The sequence below is a fragment of the Eulemur rufifrons genome, chromosome 25 (genome assembly GCF_041146395.1).
Source record: "Eulemur rufifrons isolate Redbay chromosome 25, OSU_ERuf_1, whole genome shotgun sequence".
NCBI lineage: Eukaryota > Metazoa > Chordata > Mammalia > Primates > Lemuridae > Eulemur > Eulemur rufifrons.
The window spans coordinates 11,868,886-11,889,780 of NC_091007.1; the positions used below are offsets into that span (position 1 = coordinate 11,868,886).

Consider the following 20,895-nt stretch of genomic DNA (forward strand, 5'->3'; position numbering starts at 1 on the left):
CAATTGTGACATCTACTTGAATTCATTTTTTTATGCTGCTACTTCACCTACATCAAAATTCTTACCAAATTATGTCCACACTTCCAAAAATTGTTATTAATCACAAAGGCTGCCTTATAACCTGAAAAATAGATTGTAGGTTCAAGAACTATCAACACATTATTAACAAGTGATTATAATTTTGCATTTAGTTTCATTTATAAATATCACATAAATATCACTGGCAGGTATGATAATGTTAAATCATTAAACTAATTCCTAAACATTGATTTAAAAAGCTATGTATTTAGTAAAACCAACAAAAAGTCTTTTTTCCCTCAGGTAGTACATCCAATTATTTTCTTAATGATCAACACCTACCCAGGAGTTGATAATATTTGCATAGTTCTCGTAAAAAAACAGATCTGACACAATATGAAGACAAACACTCGCAAGTACCACGTGTCTCAGTTATATTTTAAGAAACCATACAATCCATGATACATTTCATGAAGTTGTTTATTCTTGTTATTCATACTTGGACTCAAGTAATCCTGGTAATTCTGGAAAAAGCACCTTGTTTGCAGAGATCATTTAATCATCCTTTTCTACTATCACCTCGCCATGAAGCACCTTTCTTCTTTGACGTAACATATGAAAATAGAGTTGCGGAAACACTTCAGTGAAAAAAAGAAAACAAAGAAAGATGAGCCATTGCTTTACGTTTATACTTGAAACTTGTCACATGTGGTGAAGTTTGAGAATAAGTACATTCTAGACCACTCACTGCTACCTGCTAATATTTACTGAGCTCAGGTTAAGAGTCTGAATGGAGGTCTACCTATCCCATGCCTAAATATTTTAATGCCATAAACTGCTGGGGTTTTGTTTTTGTTTTCCTTATTTTTTAGCAAACTCAAATACCTTGATAAAAATACCTTCCCAATGACCTGGGAGGCCATGTTTGAATTCAGAATTCTGTAATTGTGAGCCAGAAAGCTCTGGCACGAGAGAAGCCGGGCTGCCTGGCCTCCTTCTCTCTGGTCTGTTGGCTGTATTTGGAACCACAAGGGGTCTTAGGCCCATGTGTGTAGATATTCCAGTGCATACATCTAAGCTTCATCCATGAACCTCACAAACTGCTCTCTCTTGGCTATCCTGTGCTCTCAGAAGTGCATATATTGCTACACGTTATCCCTCAGGACAATGGGTCAAGGAAGAGGCCTACAAAAGCCTTGGTGCACGTTCAACACCATCTGGGCAGCGAATTCCATGGTCCTAGGCTTCCAGAATGTGATCTAGGAGTGGGTGGAGGGCTGTGTGGAGGGGTGACCAGTGAGGGCCAGAACAAGGTCCTTTAAACAGGGCCCGGAGCAGAAGCTACTGTAGTCTGGGTGTAAGGGTAGCCTGTTACATATAAACATGTAAATATACACATATAGGTCAGTTGGACAAACGGTCATCTGTCCAGTCAAATTGAGAGAATATTTTGAGCCAATGTGAACGAATACTTTAAATCACAGTACAAATGTTGGTGGATGAACAAATTAACATCAGCTATAAATACTATAAATGTAAAAATACTTCTGAAAACAATGATCAGAATAACCAAACCAATGAACCTAATCACAACACAAACTCTGCATAAAAATTTGTTTGTAGAGTTTAACTCAAATAGAGCCAAAATCCACAATAGCTTGTATTTTTTTTTAATTTAGATACTTCCCATTGTAATAAACATAACCATCACATTATACCTAGGGACTTAAATTTATTCAGGTCATATATACTTAAAGCTAACTGACCAATTATTGTAAATACTCCTATAAAATTCTGAGTAGTCTAGTAGAAGGAATGGGCTTGAGTTCAAATCCTGACTTTATTTACCAGCTAGGTGATTTTTAAGCAAACTCACTCAACCTCTTTCATCTGTAATATGAATGAGAAATATATTAATAATACCACTTCTTTTGAGTATTAAAATAAGTACTCAAAAAGTACTTTAACACTTTTAATTAACGAAGGATTTTACAAGCAAAGTAAAATTAGTTGATAGTACTACTAAGATCAATACGGGACTGGAAAAACACCCTCATGGCTGTCTGGCCCTCTGCCAAGTGGCCTCTTGTGAGCTGTCAGCAGGGTGAACCGGGAAGCTGCTACTGGCACAGGCCAGAGTCTGTGTCCTAGGACACCTGAAAAACGTACTGTCAAGACTTACAGGTTTGGCCTGGGAGCCACGGCTCACGCCTGTAATCCTAGCACTTTGCGGGGGCCAAGGTGAGAGGATCGCTTGAGGTCAGAAGTACCAGACCAGCCTGAGCAAGATCCTGTCTCTACTAAAAATAGAAAAATTAGCCCGGCACTGTGGCGCGTGCCTGTAGTCCCAACTTTGTGGGAGGCTGAGGCAGGAGGATCGCTTGAACCCAGGAGTTTGAGGCTGCAGTGAGCTATGGTGATGCCACTGCACTCTACCTGGGGCAATAGAGCAAGACTCCGTGTCGGAAAGAAAAAAAAGAGTCACTGGTTCGAAGCTTCCAACCATGATCCTTTGGGCCCTCGGTTTCTATGGAGATGTCTCAGCAGTCAAGAGGAAGAGGAGAATCTGATGCCTGAATCTGGAACTATGTGACAGACATCTATGCAATCTCTGGCCCTGCACTAGGCAAGTTCCCATTAACTAGACATTGGGACAATCGAGGGGTGTGAACAAACAGTGTGTGTGTCCCCTCCTTAGTGCTCCTGAACTGGCTCGGTGGAAAACCAGACACCAAATCAGGCTGACGTTGGTGGAAGATGAAGGCGGAGACACATCTCTAACCACGTCAGTTTGGATTTTAGAGACCTCAAGGGGCTGGCCAAGGTCTAGGCTCATCCCCTTGAGGTGAAATATTTTATGTCGTGTCAACGTAGATTTTGGATTCTATAGACTTCTCTCATTTTCTTCCCCTGACCCCGCTGACATTGGTCAGTCTCCAATTCTGTTGAGGACAAACAACCTTGCTTTTCCCTCATATGTCCTCAACTGGCTTTCAATATTTGACCTAAAAATATGTCACTATTAAAATTTAAATGAAGTGAGTCAAGTCTCACCAATTCATTGCAACTGCTGAAAGAGGATGAGAAATTAGTGAAGAGGCTGAATTATTCCAAATATTTTCAGAAAAGCAGCTTTATTGTTTTCAAGTACATAGAGCAACACAGGTAAGACTAAAAGTACTCTTAGATGATTTTTCCAAGTATATACTTAATGAATAGATAGAAAAGATCTAAAATTTTCTTGGATAGGATGTTTATCCTTAGATACATAATTCTAAATGCTTGTAAAGAGTATACTACTGCTTGTTTTAAAATGATTTTTCTTTTTTTTTAAATAAAGCATATTAAGTTTATTTTTAAATGATTTTGAGAAAGCAATCATTCGTGTAGTAATTTACTTACCTTTATTCTCATAGTTAGTAAAAGGTCTTTTAACTCACTCCTTCTTCAATTATTCCAAATTATGAATAAATGTGGGGTTAAATATAAGTTTTAATATATTTGTAAGCAATTATTTCTAATAATTTCTCTTTGCCTATTAAACTAGGCATTATTATGTCTTTCCAAAAACCTTCCTATCACATGCTAAATCAAAGTACTAACGAATATGTACTTACACGGTATATATGAGGCCATGGTTATAAGAAGGAAATAATAGTAGTCAAAAGAGACGTTGTATTTGTTAGGAAGTCTTATTGAAAACATTCCCGTTTTCTTCACATACGGCAAGGCAGCATATATTGTAAGAAGTTCACCAGCAACTCCGACAGGATATAAGAGGATAAAAAAATTGTATCTGGAGAAAGAAAAATGTCAGAGAATTATTTTTCTAGAATAATTATTAGATTTTACGTTACAGTTCTTTTGCTACTATTGTATTGAAACTTAAAAATTCTCCTTTCTTTACATATTTACAATGACTTCGCATAAGGTTAATTTTTCTATTTTAATCATTTGCTCATTATCATCCTTTTTTTCTAGTAAGTTTCCATTTTAAATGGCAAGATCTTCTTAATAAGAAGTCAGCTTACTTCTGAAATACTTCTGAAATACAGTACTGAAATACTTTTATGCATAAAAAAAGTAGATGTAGTTTTTAAGAAATTATTGTAAAAGTGTTTCTTTGGTGCACAGAATCATAACTGCTTCTCTTCCCTGCCCCTAGTCATTTATTGATTAAAGGCTGTTCTTAAAAAGACTATTTATGATCCTAATTTCATATCTAAACTTTGAAATTACCAAAGTAGTTATTTTTAAGAGGCTTTTGGGAATCTCTCTGTGGTTGCTAATTAAAAGTAATTATTATTGCAAAAAACTAAGGCATCAGTAATTACTAACGAGTATATTGTCTAAAATTGCTCTCATAACAAAGTAAGACAAGTTACTTCCAGAATTCCCACATTAAAGCAATAGTTAGCTTGCTTAAAATTGAGCTTAGAAAGTTCTATTTGAAATCCAAAATAACTATGGGCATATCTGGATTGTGGCAAGGTCTCTAACACACAGTAGGCTGGCATCGTTTATGCCTAGTGAGGGAAACATCCTGTGTTCCACTGGTTTCCAACAGGAAGAGCCTAATGGATCCAAGACAAGGACATTTCTTCATTAAAGAAAAACAGTTTTCTCCAATTCAGTCACTAGGTGACAGTTACTGCAGAAAAGTAAGGTCAAAATTTTGATGGAAAAAAATCAAATTCATCTGTACTTCATGTAGTCATTTTGTTGGCATTAAGAAATATCTGCAAAGAAAAGGCAAATTTGTCAGTATTGAAGAAGCTTGGAGACAATTTAAAAATCACCTTCTTCCTGTATGCTAAGGATATGGGGGGGAGAGGGCAAAATTATTTGCCAAAATAAATGAACTGCTAAAGAAAGAAGAATGATTCCCTTACTGTACCTGCTCATCCCTTCTTTGCCTTGCATATATCCCTTGCTTTCTTACCAGTCTTGTGTAGTTATTTGTGTATCATTTAAATCAATCTTTTCCTATACCTCAATTTTTAAAACCACATAACTGGACATTTTATATCCCCTTCTCAAATAAAATATCCGAAATGATTAAGCTTTTTTTTTTTTTTTAACTTTATGTGGCTCTCAAAAGATTTTTTGGTAGCATTGACCTTTAACAGAAAAAAAAACCATCATACCTAGAATAAACTAGTTTAAAGCCATAAAGAGAGTGAAAATTTCTAATGAAATGGAAACAAATTACATAATTTATTTGACTTGACTTGCACTTTAAAGCGATTGCATGTCACTAACCTAACTCTCTTAAGTTCTGAGGGCAGTATAGAAGATTTATTTATCTATTTTATTTTTATTGTTATTGTTATTTTTTTTTAGAGATGGGGTCTTGCTCTGTGTCCCAGGATGGAGTGCAGTGGCATGATCACAGCTCACTGCAGCCTCGAACTGCTGGCCTCAAGTGATCCGCCTCAGCTAGGATCACAGGCACGCCACTGTGCTCCTAGACCCTACGGGAGATTTAACTATTTTTAGACCACATTCAGAAAAACATATAATGCTTCCTTGAAGATTCTAATTGTCACCTAAAATTTTTTTGAAAGGAATGCATTTTTGAAAGTAAAGTGAAAATCAATATGAAAACATAACTCAGCACACAATTATCCCTTCTGGGGACTTTTCCAGGAACACTTTTAAAACTCATAAATAGAATCAAAGTATATTCAAACCATGAAATTGTTTGTAAATAAGAAGCCCTTTCTAAAGTGAAGTTTTATTTGAGAACAATAGCTTCAACATTTGAACACAAATACTAATATTATTTTAAGGTCATTTAATGCAGCTGGCGAATATAATATTTTTAGATGGTTGGGATTTTTAAGATCCTTTTGACATGAAACATCATTATCCATGATCATGATTAAAAGACATGATGTATCATGCTAACACATGCATTTCAAAAATTGAAAGATTTTTATAACATTAAGGCAATTGATAATTGTTTTCTAAACAGCAAATTTAAACATGAAATGGCAGAGTTTTGAACTTTTCCAGAAAGTCAAGACATGCAAATGCATTCCGAAAGGCAGACAAAGCAATAGCGACTAATGTGTCTGATCTAAGGAAAATGTGCAATGTGCGTTCCATTATCTTCTTCAAACAAATTTTGTAAATACAGCACATGAAAAGAGACATGAATTACTATTTTGAAAGATGCCAAAGATCCAGAAGACTGTCATGCAAAAGGGTACTGATATGCATTCTAGGACTAGCGTCTGGTGACATTCAAAACTGTCACCTTTTAAAAGGCCCAATCACTAATAGTGAATATGTTTTCACGTACGATAATAAAACCAATCAAACACACGGAAATGGTAGTGTAACCTCCTTATGACAGACAATATATTTAAGCTCAAAGGATAATTTTAAAGTATTTTATGATATGCAAAATGTAAGCCACAAATGTCTAAAAAAGGGCTAGAAAATGTAAAAGAAAAGTCTAAAAGAACACATAACTCAGTTCACAGTGATTATCCTCATGTTAGAGGGCATATAAGGAGTTTAAAAGTTTTTTCTTTCTTTTTGGTTTGTTTATATATTCTAAATCGTTATATTTAAACATGTATAATACATGAGTTATTAAAAAAGGAGTAATTTAAGAAAAAGTGTTAGATTTTTAATACATGGGAATCAAAAACAAGTCTGAAACTTTGAGGATTATCCTCAAATAAAAACAGAATGTATTAACATAAATATCAGAGTTTCTGAAAATAACAGAAATATAGATATAGCATTGTTAATAGTACTATTTATAATATTAGAAGACTGGAAAATGATATACTGGTTTATGATTTATTCTCCAAAGAGCAGTTCTGCTTTTATAAAAATTTTGTAAAATATCCGTTGCTCAAAGAATTTAAACTTCAGAAAGAACAGACATCTTTGGCTTTCAAAATGGTTGCTTGAGGACAGATATATTCGGAGCCCTTGAAATACAAATTTTGTCCATATTTCAAATGATAAAATTTCAAGTTAAGTGTGACTTTTTAAAATGCCTGTCTCTGCTACTTAAAGCAAAAAATTAAAAAATTAAAAATAAAGCATTGTGGATATAAGAGAAATTATGGATACTAGATTGAATATTAAAATAATTTAAATCAATTAGACAAAATATATATAGAATAACAGCATTCTGGCATCACGAGGCTAAAACACAAATTTCAATTCTCTGGTGTTAGCTCAGCACACAGAACAAGCATGCACAGGACCGGGAGAAACTAAACTGTGAGACATCGCCACCTGGCCCATTTAATGAAGTACGGCAAGTGGTCAAGGAGACTGAATGTGTAGAAGGAATAGCGAGTGATCTCTGTCACAGTCCACGCCACCAGAAAAAGCACCACACTCTCCTCATTCTGGATCTGCAGAATTATAGAGAAATCCACAGTGTCGTTCAACAGCAAACTTATTTTTCAAATGAAGACACTTTCATTACGGTTTGGCTTTTATTCTAATGGAATGTTAGGGTAAGACAAATGCAATACAGAAAACTTAGTACAGTCACCCTTATATCATTAATTATAAACAGGGAACTGAAATATGTCTGATTCAAAGGAGAGGTCAAATGTATACTGATTTTTCTTACTCAACCTTCACTCTAAATAAAGTTGCCAAGAACTCTACCATCCCAGGACATTACCCTCTGGAAACCAGAATGGGAACAATCTGACTCTCCTACTTTCTGTTAATCATTGTATCACACCTGTTCTACTGTAGGACCAACTCTTGAACCTGCCCACTCATTTTCGGCCATATTACCCCTGTTCTAATTCAGGGCTTTATCATCTCTCATCTTGACTAACCTCTCTTTATTCTCTTCATGGATGGATGTTTTCTCTTAAAAAGAAAACAAGACGACAAACAAAAAACAAATTGGAATCAGCTAAGTCCTATGATTTAAAAGTTTCAAGGATAAACTCTAACAACACCTGAGCATGACAGTCAAGGTTCTTTACAATCTGAGCTCAGAAATCTCCCCATCTGCAATCACTCAACCCTCCTACCTACTTCTCTCTCCGGTGACACTAAACTTTGTTATTTCCAGAATATGCTCTGAACTTTTGAGTCTTTACACATGCTCTTCCCTCTAATTGCTCCCCATAGAAAACCCTTTCTCGTCTTTTAAGATTCAGCTAAAACATCATGCTCTCTGGGAACCTTTTCCCAAATCTCTCCTCTAACCCTGAGCAGTTCTTCACTCAACTTCCTTGTTCTCATGGTACTTTATTCATAGTTATATTACAACACTTGCCAATTTGTATTAAAATTTGTCTGGCTAAGTCCTGTCCATGTCAGCTTCAACTTCTATATCCCTTCTTCATGGAAGCCTTCCTTCCTGTCCTAGACCAGACTAAGTCCCTGGGTATACCGCAATGCTTTCAGAGCTCGTTTCAAAACACTTAACACTAATATAATTAAATAAGTATTTGTCCAATGACTTGTTTAGCTTCTCTCCAATTACAGGCTCCACAAGGTGAGGTATGTGTTTATATTATTAACACCCATATCCCCAGCATAATGTCAGGCACAGAAGAGGTGCACAGTTAGCATTGGTTCATGATCCAACATTTGTATGGGGGCCTCTCCCTTCCCAACAGCCAGTACACTTGACCGCTGGGACTGCCTCATTCATTTTTATAAATCTAGAGATTAGCACAGCATCAGGTATATAGAATGCATTCAATAAATGTTGATTGAATTAATTAAGGAGTGACGAATAGGTGCCAATGGGAAACTACAGGGTGTCCCACAAGTCTCCATACACAGGGAAAATTTTGTCAACTTTTGTAATGAATATTTTGTAAATAAAGGTACATTTAGCTACAATTTCCCATTTTCCCTATGTATGGAGACTTTTGGGACACGTTGTATTGCTGCAGAAAAATAAACAGTCATATTAAGGCAGAGATCCAATAGAGGATAAAAGGAGCAGACGGATCCTTGTTTCTCTTTGGAACTCACCACTCTCTAGTGTCCCTTTACCTTCTTCTCTCTAGTTAATGTTATCTTTCTTTTTCCTCATTCTTTAGATTCTTTGTGGTCTTAGCTATTCCTATATTCATCCACTGCCTGGGACAATCTCTCTTTCATTTTGTTAATGTTGTCCTCCTGTTTTTTAGGGAGGGATAGAGTATCACTCTGTTGCCCTGAGTGGAGTGCCTTGGAATCAGCCTAACTCACAGCAACCTCAAATTCCTGGCCTCAAGTCATCCTCCTGCCTCATCCTCCTGAGTAGCTGGGACTACAGGCACGCGCCACCACACCCGGCTAATTTTTCTATTTTTAGTAGAGATGGGGTCTCGCTCTTGCTCAGGCTGCTCTCGAACTCCTGACCTCAAGTGATCCTCCTGCCTCGGCCACCCAGAGTGCTAGCATTACAGGCGTGAGCCACCGTGCCCAGCCTGTCCTCCTGTTTTTAAATTAGTGGGCAATCTCAATTAATAAAAACTTGGCTCTCTGTGTGGCATGTGTTCACTGCTATCTGCAAGGCAGTCACGGGTTAGGGACAAATGGATGAAGCAAGTTGAGTGAAAGATACTAGTGAAGAGGACTAAAGTGTAGAGTAGTCAAGGGCAGAAGGTCAGCGATCTGTCCCCATGTGGACGGGAGGCCAGTGAGGCTAAGAGGAACAGAGAAGAGGTTAAGGTGTAAGTCCCTAAGCGGAGAGGAGACAAGAAAGAAGGCCAGAGATCTGCCCTCAAACAGACAGATTTTGAAGGCTGTTGAGAAGGTCAGAAGGGTTGAGCTAGGATATGTTTGTCACGGGTTTAAAAGGCCCAGTATCTTGACATAGTCAACATGATGTTTGTTTTGTCCAAAAGATTTAAGCCATTAATCAGATTCAATAATTAGGTCTCCAGGCATGCCATAATAAATAATATGTTTATTTTTCCTTAAGTTCCTTAACACTTCTTTGAAAATTATTTTTTCACTGATAAATTAAAATTATATATATTTACAGTATATGACATGATGTTCTAAAATATGTATACACTGTGGAATGCCTAAATCAAGCTAATTAGCATACGCGTTTCTACCTACACTTATTTACTAGGGGTGAGAACACTTCAAATCTACTGTTAGCAATTTTCAAGCACACAATACATTGTTATTAGTGTAGTCATCGTGTTGTACAAGAGAACACTTGAGCTTATTCCTCCTGTCTAACTGAAGTTTTGTATCCTTTTACTACTTTTAATTTTTAATTTAGTCTTTTCCAGTTATTCGGACATACAGAACTACATTTATTTTTATGTCTGTTACTATAATACTCAATGCTAAATGAGGAAAAATAAACCGTTTATCCTGATAACTTCAATTACATAATCAAAGAGAATAACTTTGATGGAAAAGAAGCTTCTACAGTAAAGAAAATTTTCGGTTAGTTATTTGACAGAATATCAATATTAATTTTAAAAACTGGAAAGCATCCGAGGAGAATATATTATGGCTATAAAATACCAATATTTGGTTTTGCTTGTGTTCCAAAGTCATTCTACTAAAGCACTAAGTCAATGTCCAACACTTAAATTCAAACTCAACTCCTTTTTGCCCAATGGTTCTGCTTCCTGAAATATACAAATGTTAATTTTTAGATTCCAATTAATGAAAAGCTTTCCAGCAGGCTCAAGAAGACGTGTTTACATCACTTACTGGTTTTATACTGTGAGTAATGAGCCACACCATGAAGATTCTTGAACTCACTTGGACCCCGGTCACAAGCACAGAAGTGGGTACAATTCCTTAAAGAGAAAGACAAGTCAGCTATTGTCCTAAAGGCAATTTATAATGAAAATACAAAATGAAAGCAAAAACTCACCAATTAAGCAGTGGACTATCTGTAAGCAAACAAAAAAGAATCCTGAGTCAATAATATAAAACATCAATCCCTGTAACATTGGTGTTAAACAAATCCATGGGTGGTATGGCATCAGCAAAATACGATTGAGTTTGCTCAACAAAAAAAATGTTCAAATAAATATTACAACAATAGAAAAGCAGCATGATGCAAAACTTACCTCAAGCAAGGCAAATGTCTGGAAAAATTTCAGTGTCTTCTGAATACTTTTATATAAACCTCTGTGTGTTCCTTTCTCCATATAAAAACGTACCATGGCAATAGCTAGAACCAACCACCTAGAGAAAATAAAAGCATTTTATAAAGTTCTGTCCAAATTAATACCACTGATCTATGGTCACAGAAGCATTATTCGCAGTAGGTAAACAGTGGAAGCACCCCACGTGTCCATCAGTGATTGACCAGATAAACAAAATGAAGTATATCCACACAAGGGAATATTCAGTTTCAAAAAGGAAAGAAATTCTGGCACATGCTACAACACGGAAGAACCTTGAAGACATTATGCTAAGTAAAATAAGCCAGGCACAAAAGGGAAAATACTATGTGATTCTATTTACTTGAGGTCCATAGAGTTATCAAACTCATAAAGACAGAAAGTAGAACGGTGGTTCCCAGGGGATCGGGGGAGACGGGGGAATGGAGAGTTCACGTCCAATGGGTGTAGAGTTTTGGTTTTTCAAGATGGAAACTAATGGGGATGAAAGGAGGTGACGGTTGCACAACAACGTGAATGTACTTAATGCTACTGAGCTGTACCCTTCAAAAAGGTTAAAGAGGGAAAATGTTATGTTTATTTTACCACAATTTAAAAACATGCTGCTGAACTTCCTGAAAAGAAATGCTGCTATTTATATAGTAAAATGTATATTCCATTATGCGCAGTTCATAATTCTATTTTTAAAAAAAAAAAAAAACCCACAGAAAAAAATGACAAATGGTGTTTTCATGTTGACTCTCCAAGGGGAGGAACAGAACATATATGAGACCAACTACGTGCAAAGCAATTTCCATTATAGTTTTGGTTTCAGCAAATAAATTGACAGACTAAAGAAAACAGCTTTGTGTACCAAAAATGAGATTATCATAAAGCATTTAATAATTATATAAAGGTATCTTGAGGGAAAAAGATGTCAAAAGCTGTGTGTGTATAAATACATATTTAATACAAATATATAGTACATAACTATACATAGGTATAAGTAGAAATCTTTTATAAGACTCAATATTTATATAATTTTCATTAAATAAAAACAATTGGTATGCCTCAGAAGGGATACACACAGAAGATCAGACATAGACCTGCTTTCAATGAGGTTGTTTCTAAAACAGAAAAAAATACACATATCCCACCTTTCAACTTACATTTGTGTGCTGAATATAGATTCTGTTCTGTGAATTAGTGATACTTAAGTTATAAGCTACACTTACGGAAACCAGCTTTCTCATAGTACTTCTCAATCCTCCTAGAATCACTGATAACCCTTTTTTTCCAGTTTCCCTTGCAACTACAAAAGCATGTTTAAGAAAGTTGCCTCATCTGTAGCTTTTCAAAAGCTTTAATAGCATGCATACCCAGGAAAATGAGTAGCTACCCCAGGCACTGAGATTAGTAGTCACCAAAGTGTCCAGTTAAATGGATTTATAAAATACAAAATTATTATACAATTTTAACATTTTAACTAAGTGACATACATACAGTGGACAAAGGCCTTAACAAGGTTCCTGCAAAGATACTGCTAATTGAATATGATGAAAATTCATGCTCAAGAGAACAATAAGAAAACAGCAGAATGACACTTTACTCCTCAGCAGGTAATGAGGTAAAATGACTTCATCGGAAAGGATAAGAAGTCAGGTAAATGTCTGAAACTATCACAAAGACTTTTGAAATGCAGACATATTAATGACAACAATGATAATAATATGTTCAGGATGTTTTCTATGTTCTAGACTCCATTCTAAATGCATTATAGGCTGGGTGTGGTGGCTAACACCAGTAATTCCAGCACTTTGGGAGGCTGAGGTGCTGGGATCACTAGAGGCCAGAAGTTCCAAACCAGCCTGGGCAACATAGCAAGACCCTGTCTTTAAAAAAAATGAAAAAAATTAGCCACACATGGTGGTGCACGCCTATAGTTCCAGCTACTTGGGAGGCTGAGGTGGGAGGATTGTTTGAGCCCAGGAGTTGAAGGCTGCAGTGAGCTATGATCACACCCCACTGTACTCCAGCCTGGGTGACCCTGTCTCTAAATAAATAAATAAATGCATTACATATCAACCTCAAACCCTCATGATAATCCTATCAGGTAAGTATCTACTATTATCCTATTTCACTGCTGAGGAAACAGGCAGAGAAGGTCACACAGCCAGCCTGCTGGGACCCAAACCCACCACTGAGCTAAGAGCCTATGCTCTTGGACCCCTGTGCTATACTGATCTGGCTCTAAGTACATATCGTGCCCTGAGATATTAGCTAATTATAGCAATTCATATATGCGTTACAAATACATTTTTAAAGTTATATGGAGCGTCTATGCTTAAACATTTTAACTGATAGTAGTGTGCTATCAAAAAAGGTTGAAGGCCACTGTTCCAGATGAAACAGTCATGATCTGGAGACATTAAATTACTTACTCTAAGTCTCAGAGTTAAGTTCATTACTGTGAGTCTGAAATAGAATCCCTGAGGCCTATGAATCCCTAGTCCTGTCCTCTTTCCACTGTATCACAGCTTTTCTATGGATATAAGCCATGGATTCATCTCATGCGAAAGCCAACACTGGATCCAGTGCTGGGCTGATCCTACAGGGCTAATCTGCATAATGTTTTAGGTACCTTCCTTTTAGGCTTAAAGTGTTATGATTTCATTATCCTCAATCCCAGATCCCCTTACTTAAAGAACCAAAAAGCTTAAGATGTTTCCATTCACAATTTTCCATACATTTGTTTTTTTTTTTTTGGGCAAACCCAAATTGGATGTCTACAAAAGATACGGTTTAGAGGCACCTATTAACCAAGTAAGGAATTTATCAAAAGATTCATTTAGATGGCAAGTTTTCTACTTTTAAAAATAGCATTGTATAAAAATCCATGCATTGTAACATTATAACAAGTTCTGCTGTTGTTCCATAGGTGGCAGTATTGCACCAGCTAATAAAGTATCACGCTACCACCACTCACTAAACTGTAGGAAAATAGAAATGAACAGAGTCAGAAGTTTGAAAGGACCCTCGAACCATCTTTTCTAACCTCTCATCTGTTTTTCCATAAGTAAGGCCAAGAGCTTACGTCCTAAACTCACCATCACAAGGGGTGACAGTCAAAATTTCTCTAAGGGTCCTACATTGAACTAACTTTGGACTTCTTTCATCCATTAATTTAGTAATTGTAATAAAACAAACAAAAAATATTCCAAAAGCAACTGGAGTTTCTGCAATTAGAAATTCTCTTCTGGAGTATTCTTTTGTTTTTTAAAATATGCCAGAGCTATTGATTACATGAACCCAAACAAACACACTCAGTCCTTGACAAAATACTTTCTGAGAAAAAAACAAACAACAAAAAACCTTGGGTCCTATATGTAGATTTCTCGCTTGCTTGCTTAACTCATTTTTATTCATTCATTTTCAGGATCAACATTTATTACTAAGCCAGGTGCTGAGGAATTAGAGATAAACAAGACACAGTTTTTGCCTCAGAGAACTCTCAAGTTATTAAGTGTAAACAACAGAACAGTGCAACGTACGAGATATATACCATAACTTACTGAACACGGGGGCTACATTCTCATGCCACCTATGGCTACAACCACCCTGAAAAACCTTATCAAAAGATATTTCTCCTGAACTATCTTGGAGACCACCTGTTCCTTGAAAAACTTGGTTATCTACACTATACACTTCCTCTTTTTTAAATTTCAACACTGCTTTTTAAGTTTTTATTATAAGCAATTGCAAACATATACAAAGGTATAGAGAAAGGTATAATGACCCCCACCTGCCCACTACCCAGCTTATAACACTTTATGAAACAATCTTGTTTCATCTAAACCTTTATTCCCTCTCCTCCCCTTATTATTTTGAATCAAATCCCAGACATTCTATAAAATGATTCATAGATGTCTCATTATGTACCTATAAAAAGATTATTTTGAATAAACATAATTATAATACTACTGTGCCGTGTAGTAAAATATAACAACTTCTTAATATCACAAAACATAGAGCCAGTATACAAATTTCCCCAAGTGTCTCACAATTTTTTAAAAGCATGATTGAAATAAGATTCACATGCTGTAATGAGTTGGTATGTCTTTTATAACTCTTTGAATCTACAGTTTCCCCCTCCAGCTTTCCTTCCCTCTCTGCCTTTTGCAATTTGTCCATTGAATATGCATTTTGCTAAGTAGATACCCACACATCATTTTTACCACATTCTGTTCTCTGTGTCCCCTGCAAATTGGTAGTTAATTCTAGGGACTTGATCAGATTCTTATCTGATTTTCATAGGTTGTGGTGGATACTTTTACAGGAAGCACATAATTTTTGGTTGTCCCTATCTTTTATGATACTAAAAGTTACGGATGATCATTGCCTAGATCTCTTATTTCAATAATTATTGAAAAAAGATGATATTCTAATTTATCATTTCTTCTTTATACCTCCTTTAATCATCTGGAGGCTTGTATGAAAGATGGTCTTTGATTTTTATATATTTTTCATTGACACCTCTAAATTACTTTTCCTAAATTACTTTTCCTGCTATGCTTTTGTTTAGCAGCCAATATATGAGTGTCTCAACTGATTGCACATAGGCACTCATGCCAATGAAGAGTCAAGCTGAAAGGTTCATAAAAGAAAAAAGCCTGTGAAGCTGAACTTCATTAGAATTAGGACCATCTGCTCTTTGAGGAACACTGTTAAGACAATGAAAAGCCAAGCCACAACTGGGACAGAATGTTTGCAAACCACATATCTGGTAAAGGACTTGTAGCCAGACTGTATAAAGAACTCTCAAAAGTAAGTAATAGGAAGCCATCCCATTAAAGAAAACAAAATGGGCAAAAGATTTGAATAGACGCTATACCTAAGAAGATACACAATTGGCAAGTAAGCACATGAAAAGATACTCTGTCTCATTAGTCACTAGGGAAATGAAAACCAAAATCATAATGAAATAATACAATACACTTAGCAGGATGTCTAAAATGACGACTGCTTGTACCACCAAGTGTTGGCAAGGATGTACAGCAACTGGAAGTCTCATTCATTTGCCAGTGGGAAGGTAAAATGGTAAAACTACTTTGGAAAACAGGCAGTTTCTTAAGAAATTAACACATTACTGCCATGTACCCAGCCCAAACACTCATAGGTATTTATCCAAGAAAAATGAAAGCATATGTCCATCAATGTTCATAGCTTTATTTGTAATAGCCCCAAACTGAAAAGAACCCAAACATCCATCAACAGATAAATGGGTAAACAACTTGTGGTAGATCCATACAATGGATTTGTCCTCATTAATAAAGTATATCCTACCCAGCAATAAAAGATATGGCTCTTACTTAACATTTTGGGCAATGAATCTCAGGGTTTTTTGCTCTATTAAGTTCTATTAAGTATACTGTAAAAATACCTTAAATAGTTTCTCTTTCTGCAAGAAGTGCAACTTTAAACTAACCACTAGGGATAGGAATTAACACTTTTAAAAGTCCATTGTGCATCAGGCACCCTGCTAAGAACTTCATATCCATTATCTCTTTATTCCTTGTAATAATCTAGCAAAGTAGTTGTGTTGTTCCAATTTTACTGGTGACAAAACTAAGGGTCAGAGAGGTTAAGTAACTTGTCTGAAGTTACTCAGCTACAAAGAAATGAGACACAACCTTTAACCAACATCTTCCTGTTCTGTTTACAAATTAAAATCCAAATATGTAAGCACATCATCTAAGGCCCTGTGCAATGGCTCGAGCTACCTGTCCATCTTCATTTCACATCTCAGGCCCTTCAGGCCTACATGTTATTGCCTCAACAGATGTTTAGCAACTTCACATCTCTGTACCTTAACCCATCCTGTTCCTTATCATTGCCTACTAAGTCCTGTTCATCCTTCAAAGCTCCCAAGCAAGGCTTTCTCTGATTCCCTCAACCTGTCTGTCCTGACACCTCTGCTGAGCATTTATCTCATTCTTTTATTGCAATTGTTATTTATGTCTTATGTATAAAAAAACAAGGCCTCAAATATTTACCTCACTTGACGTAGGACAATGCATTCATATGGGCTCAAAAGTATTTGTTGAAAAGCACACACAAAGAGTGAAAGAGAGAGAAAGAGAAAGGGAGAGAAAAAGAGAGAGAGAAATGCTCACTTTCTTATCACAAGCAAGTGCCACAAAAATCCTTACATCCTTTAAAGGGGTAATTCTACTCCTGGGGATGTATTCTAAGCCACTAATTCAACAGAAACAAATGAAAACAAAAAGTCATTAGGGACATGATTTAATTCATGATTGGACATTAACTCTACACACTCTCATATAACTGTGAAAGAGTGTAATTATGAAAACTAAAAATATATGATAGAATATTAAGTAAAAATAGGACAATATACAATAGAGCAGACTATTAAGTAAAAACAGAATATATAATAGAGCAGATATTGTAACAATGCTTTAAAATGTGCATTCATTCATTTATTCATTGAATAAATATTTATTGAGTGCTCCAAGGAGCTTACACTCTAATAGGGACAACAGACAATAAGCAATGACGAATTCATAAAATACACTGTGCAGCAGTATGGCAGTTAGTAGGATGGAGAAAAATAAAGTAGGCAAGGGAGGCAAGGAGCGTTAGGATGTGGGTGAATGAAGATGGTCAGATAAAGCCTCCCTGAGAATGGAGTTTTGAGTAAAAACTTGAAAGAGGTTACTCATATGAAAGATAATAAGAAAAAAATGAAAGGTTATTCTAGTCTTACAGATTTAGACAGGTTCTTTTTACACTTATGTAGAAATGTATACTTCTTAAATACTATTTGACTGTTTTGTAATTTTTTTTGAGATGGGGTCTTGCTATATTGCCCAAGCTGGTCTTGAACTCCTGGGCTCAAGCAATCCTCCTGCCTCGGTCTCCCAAGTAGCTAGGAACACAGGTGCAAGACATCACACCCAGTTTGTTTTGAAATTACAAAAAAAATTAATAAACACGCCAAAGTTCTGCTAAAAAAGAAATAAACAAAGCAAGTTAAATGAACAAAAAGAACCTCAACTAATCCTCTGCTATCCACACTGTTAAATGTATCCGTTTTTGTCCCAATTTCAACACTACAACTCCTCCCACCTTATTTACCACTATTCCTAACACCATCCTCTAATTCATTTAAGAGAATATACCAGCCTTGCACCTCATGCCTATTTCTAGAATTTATCTCACTTGAAATTCGTACCCTCTATGTATGCAAATCCTATTCCTTCTTCATATCTCCATGCCTCTATTTAGAAAGTCTCCAAAGAGTTAGTGACATGGATGATTCCATTTCAGTTACCACTGCCTTATGAAAACAAGGGACCTTCTCCATGCAGGCAGAGAAAGACACGTTTAGAGTAAGCCCTGATTTGCCAAGAAGGGTAGGAAGAACAGGAATGAAGTGCGAGAACACAACCGAGAAAGCATTTAATTCTGCTCCAAGTGAAGGAGGACACCTAGAAACTTGCAAAGAGGTTGATTTGGTTAGAAATTACAGGAAGAACAAGGAGAACATTATACAAGGAATGAACAACGTGAGCAAAGATGGAGAGTACTGTGAAAATGCTCAGTGCTTTGAGGGAACAGTGAGTCAGAGGAGATTTCAAATGCAAGGAAAGTGGAAAGGGGAACCCGAGAGCACATTGCAAAAGGCCTTGGAAGACAGACGGTCTAAATCCCTTAGATTAGGGTGGAGGTGACAGGGACTCACTGAAGGCTTTAAACCGGAGTTACGCACTGATTTTCATTTTTGAAATGCAACTTGGCCTTCAAAATGGAGAGTGAACTGGAAAGGGACAGCCACCCAGTTAACACAAGACAGGTGTTTCAGAAAGGCTTGCTAACTGCGTGAGGTATCAGAGGGGAAAGAGAATTCCTTCAGCCCCTATAGCAGCATGTGGTGGGTAATGAACTGTTCTCCTGTTGTTTTGAATGTTAGTTTTCTCTCCTTTCAAGATTATAATTTAGCAAAGAAGAACGATGAAGCAGCATTTGTGCCGGATAGTCTAGGTTGAAACCCATGTCTGACACTTGCTGGCTGTGATCTCAGGCAAGTGACTGAACCTATTTGTGCCTCATTTTCCTAATCTATAAAATATCATGTACCCCTCACAGGACCGTAGAGGACTAAAAATGAGATAATACATCTAAAATAACCAACCATCTAAAATAACCTGGCACATAGTAAATCCTCAATAAATATATTTTTATGAACTGTTTTTGGTATTCTGTATCACACCCTAAGCACGTAATAGACACTCAATACCGTACTCAAGGATTTATTAAATCTCTGTCAATCACATTTTTCTGTAAGCCCTGAAGAAAGTTTAAAATACCACTAATCTTTTCCCCATATTTATATAAGCGAATGCTTCCTGTGATCATGGGAAAATAACTTTTAAAAGGCAACGAAATTTAGAAAGGGAAAAGCATTTTCCCAAAAGGTTTTGAAAAGCAGTTGACACAGAAGTCACTCTGACAGCACTTCGAAGAGGGATAATCATTGTGTAACCTTAACTTGTAAGTCATACTCAAAGCCAGAAATAAAAGGACAGGGTTATCAGCAGTGGAGCATGAGACCATAAAGATGCTGGACACGAGGGCCATGTTCCGATAAGGTGGCGTTTAAAAAAAAAAAAAAAATCATCCCAAGCAAGAAGCTCTAGGACGCATTATGCTTTTGTAAAAGAAAAGTTGCCATGATGAAATTAACAGTTAAGAAACTCTGCCCACCGGTCGCAGCACGAGGACACACGGCCGGACAGCTCCAGGTGGCCGGACCCAGGCGCTTCTTCAACAGCGGCGGGAGGCAGCCGCTTCCCCCGCGGGTCGGCCCCGCATTCCTGCCCGGGTCTATACTTAACCTCGGGCCCGCGCCCCGCGGCCGCCGCGCCACCCCGTGCACCGTATTAGGCAATGCCCGGCGAGCAGGCCCGGCCCCCCCGCCCGGCTCCATTCAAGCCGGCGGCCGCCGCGCCCCTCCCCCACGGCTGTCCCCGCGCCCACCCAGCGGCCCGGCCCGCGCGCCCCACGCGCCACCCCGCGCCCCTGCCGGCCAGCCCGTCCCCAAGCCCGGCACGGAGGGACCTCGGGGCGGGCGTACCCCGCGGTCATGGCGATGTTGTAGAAGGTGAGCCAGGCGGTGGCCAAGAAGCCGAGGCGCCTCCTCTTGCGGGTGGCCTCCCTCTCCTCGCTGGCCTCCGAGGCGCCGCCGTTGGCACCGTCCTCCTCGCTTGACGCCATGGTGGCCACGCAGCCAGGGGACGTGGACGACAGGGGCAGGAGATCGGGAGGGGACCCGGCCGAGCGCGCAGCCCCAGCGCCGCCACCCGCCGCCGCTGCCTCCGTCAGGCGCCCCATGTGCCACGCGCAGGGGGCTCAGCGCCACCAGCCCGGCCGCCCGCGAGGGGGAGGAGCGGACGCCCCGGGCCTGGGCCCCGCCCCGACCCCGCCCGCCCCTGGGGGCCCGTCCGCCTGGCTCTGGCCCTGGGGCTCCGGGTCCCGCCAGCCCCCCGGGTGCGATTTCCAGGCGGCGCTGTGGTTTCCGCTGCGTGGACAATCCATCCGATTCGCTCTCCGAGGAAACACCCTGGAGAGACGCCCCAAGCGTCTTGCGTCCTGGCGACTGCTCCTCGCTGGTGCGTTTAGTCCGGACAGGCGGAGCGCACCTGGACTTGGCGGGTCCCTGCCCCTCCCGGCCTTTTGCAAGGCAGCCTCTCCATGTGCAGGCAGGCAGCGAGATCTGCCC

The 20,895-nt window shown here is 38.2% G+C and overlaps 1 protein-coding gene across 1 annotated transcript; it reads right to left on the reverse strand.

Moving 5' to 3' along the window:
• Window positions 1–206: 206 nt before the first annotated feature.
• On the reverse strand, window positions 207–20,595 carry HACD1 (3-hydroxyacyl-CoA dehydratase 1). Its single transcript, XM_069458713.1, has 7 exons — window positions 20,251–20,595; window positions 11,061–11,178; window positions 10,862–10,880; window positions 10,696–10,784; window positions 7,282–7,403; window positions 3,636–3,814; window positions 207–656 (listed from the first exon to the last, which is right to left on the reverse strand). Exons 1-7 carry the CDS (start codon window positions 20,505–20,507, stop codon window positions 574–576), a joined length of 867 nt encoding a protein of 288 aa, XP_069314814.1. The 5' UTR covers window positions 20,508–20,595; the 3' UTR covers window positions 207–573.
• Between the last annotated feature and the right edge of the window lie 300 nt (window positions 20,596–20,895).

Excerpts from the sequence above, each read along its gene's own strand:
- HACD1 (XM_069458713.1), bottom strand. The coding sequence starts at position 20,507 with ATGGGGCGCCTGACGGAGGCAGCGGCGGCGGGTGGCGGCGCTGGGGCT. Across the intron at positions 3,815-7,281 it reads TACTTCATTAAATGGGCCAG|ATACAATTTTTTTATCCTCT; the intron begins GTGGCGATGTCT and ends TTCTTTCTCCAG. Across the intron at positions 657-3,635 it reads CATGGCCTCATATATACCGT|TGTTTCCGCAACTCTATTTT; the intron begins GTAAGTACATAT and ends TTTTCACTGAAG.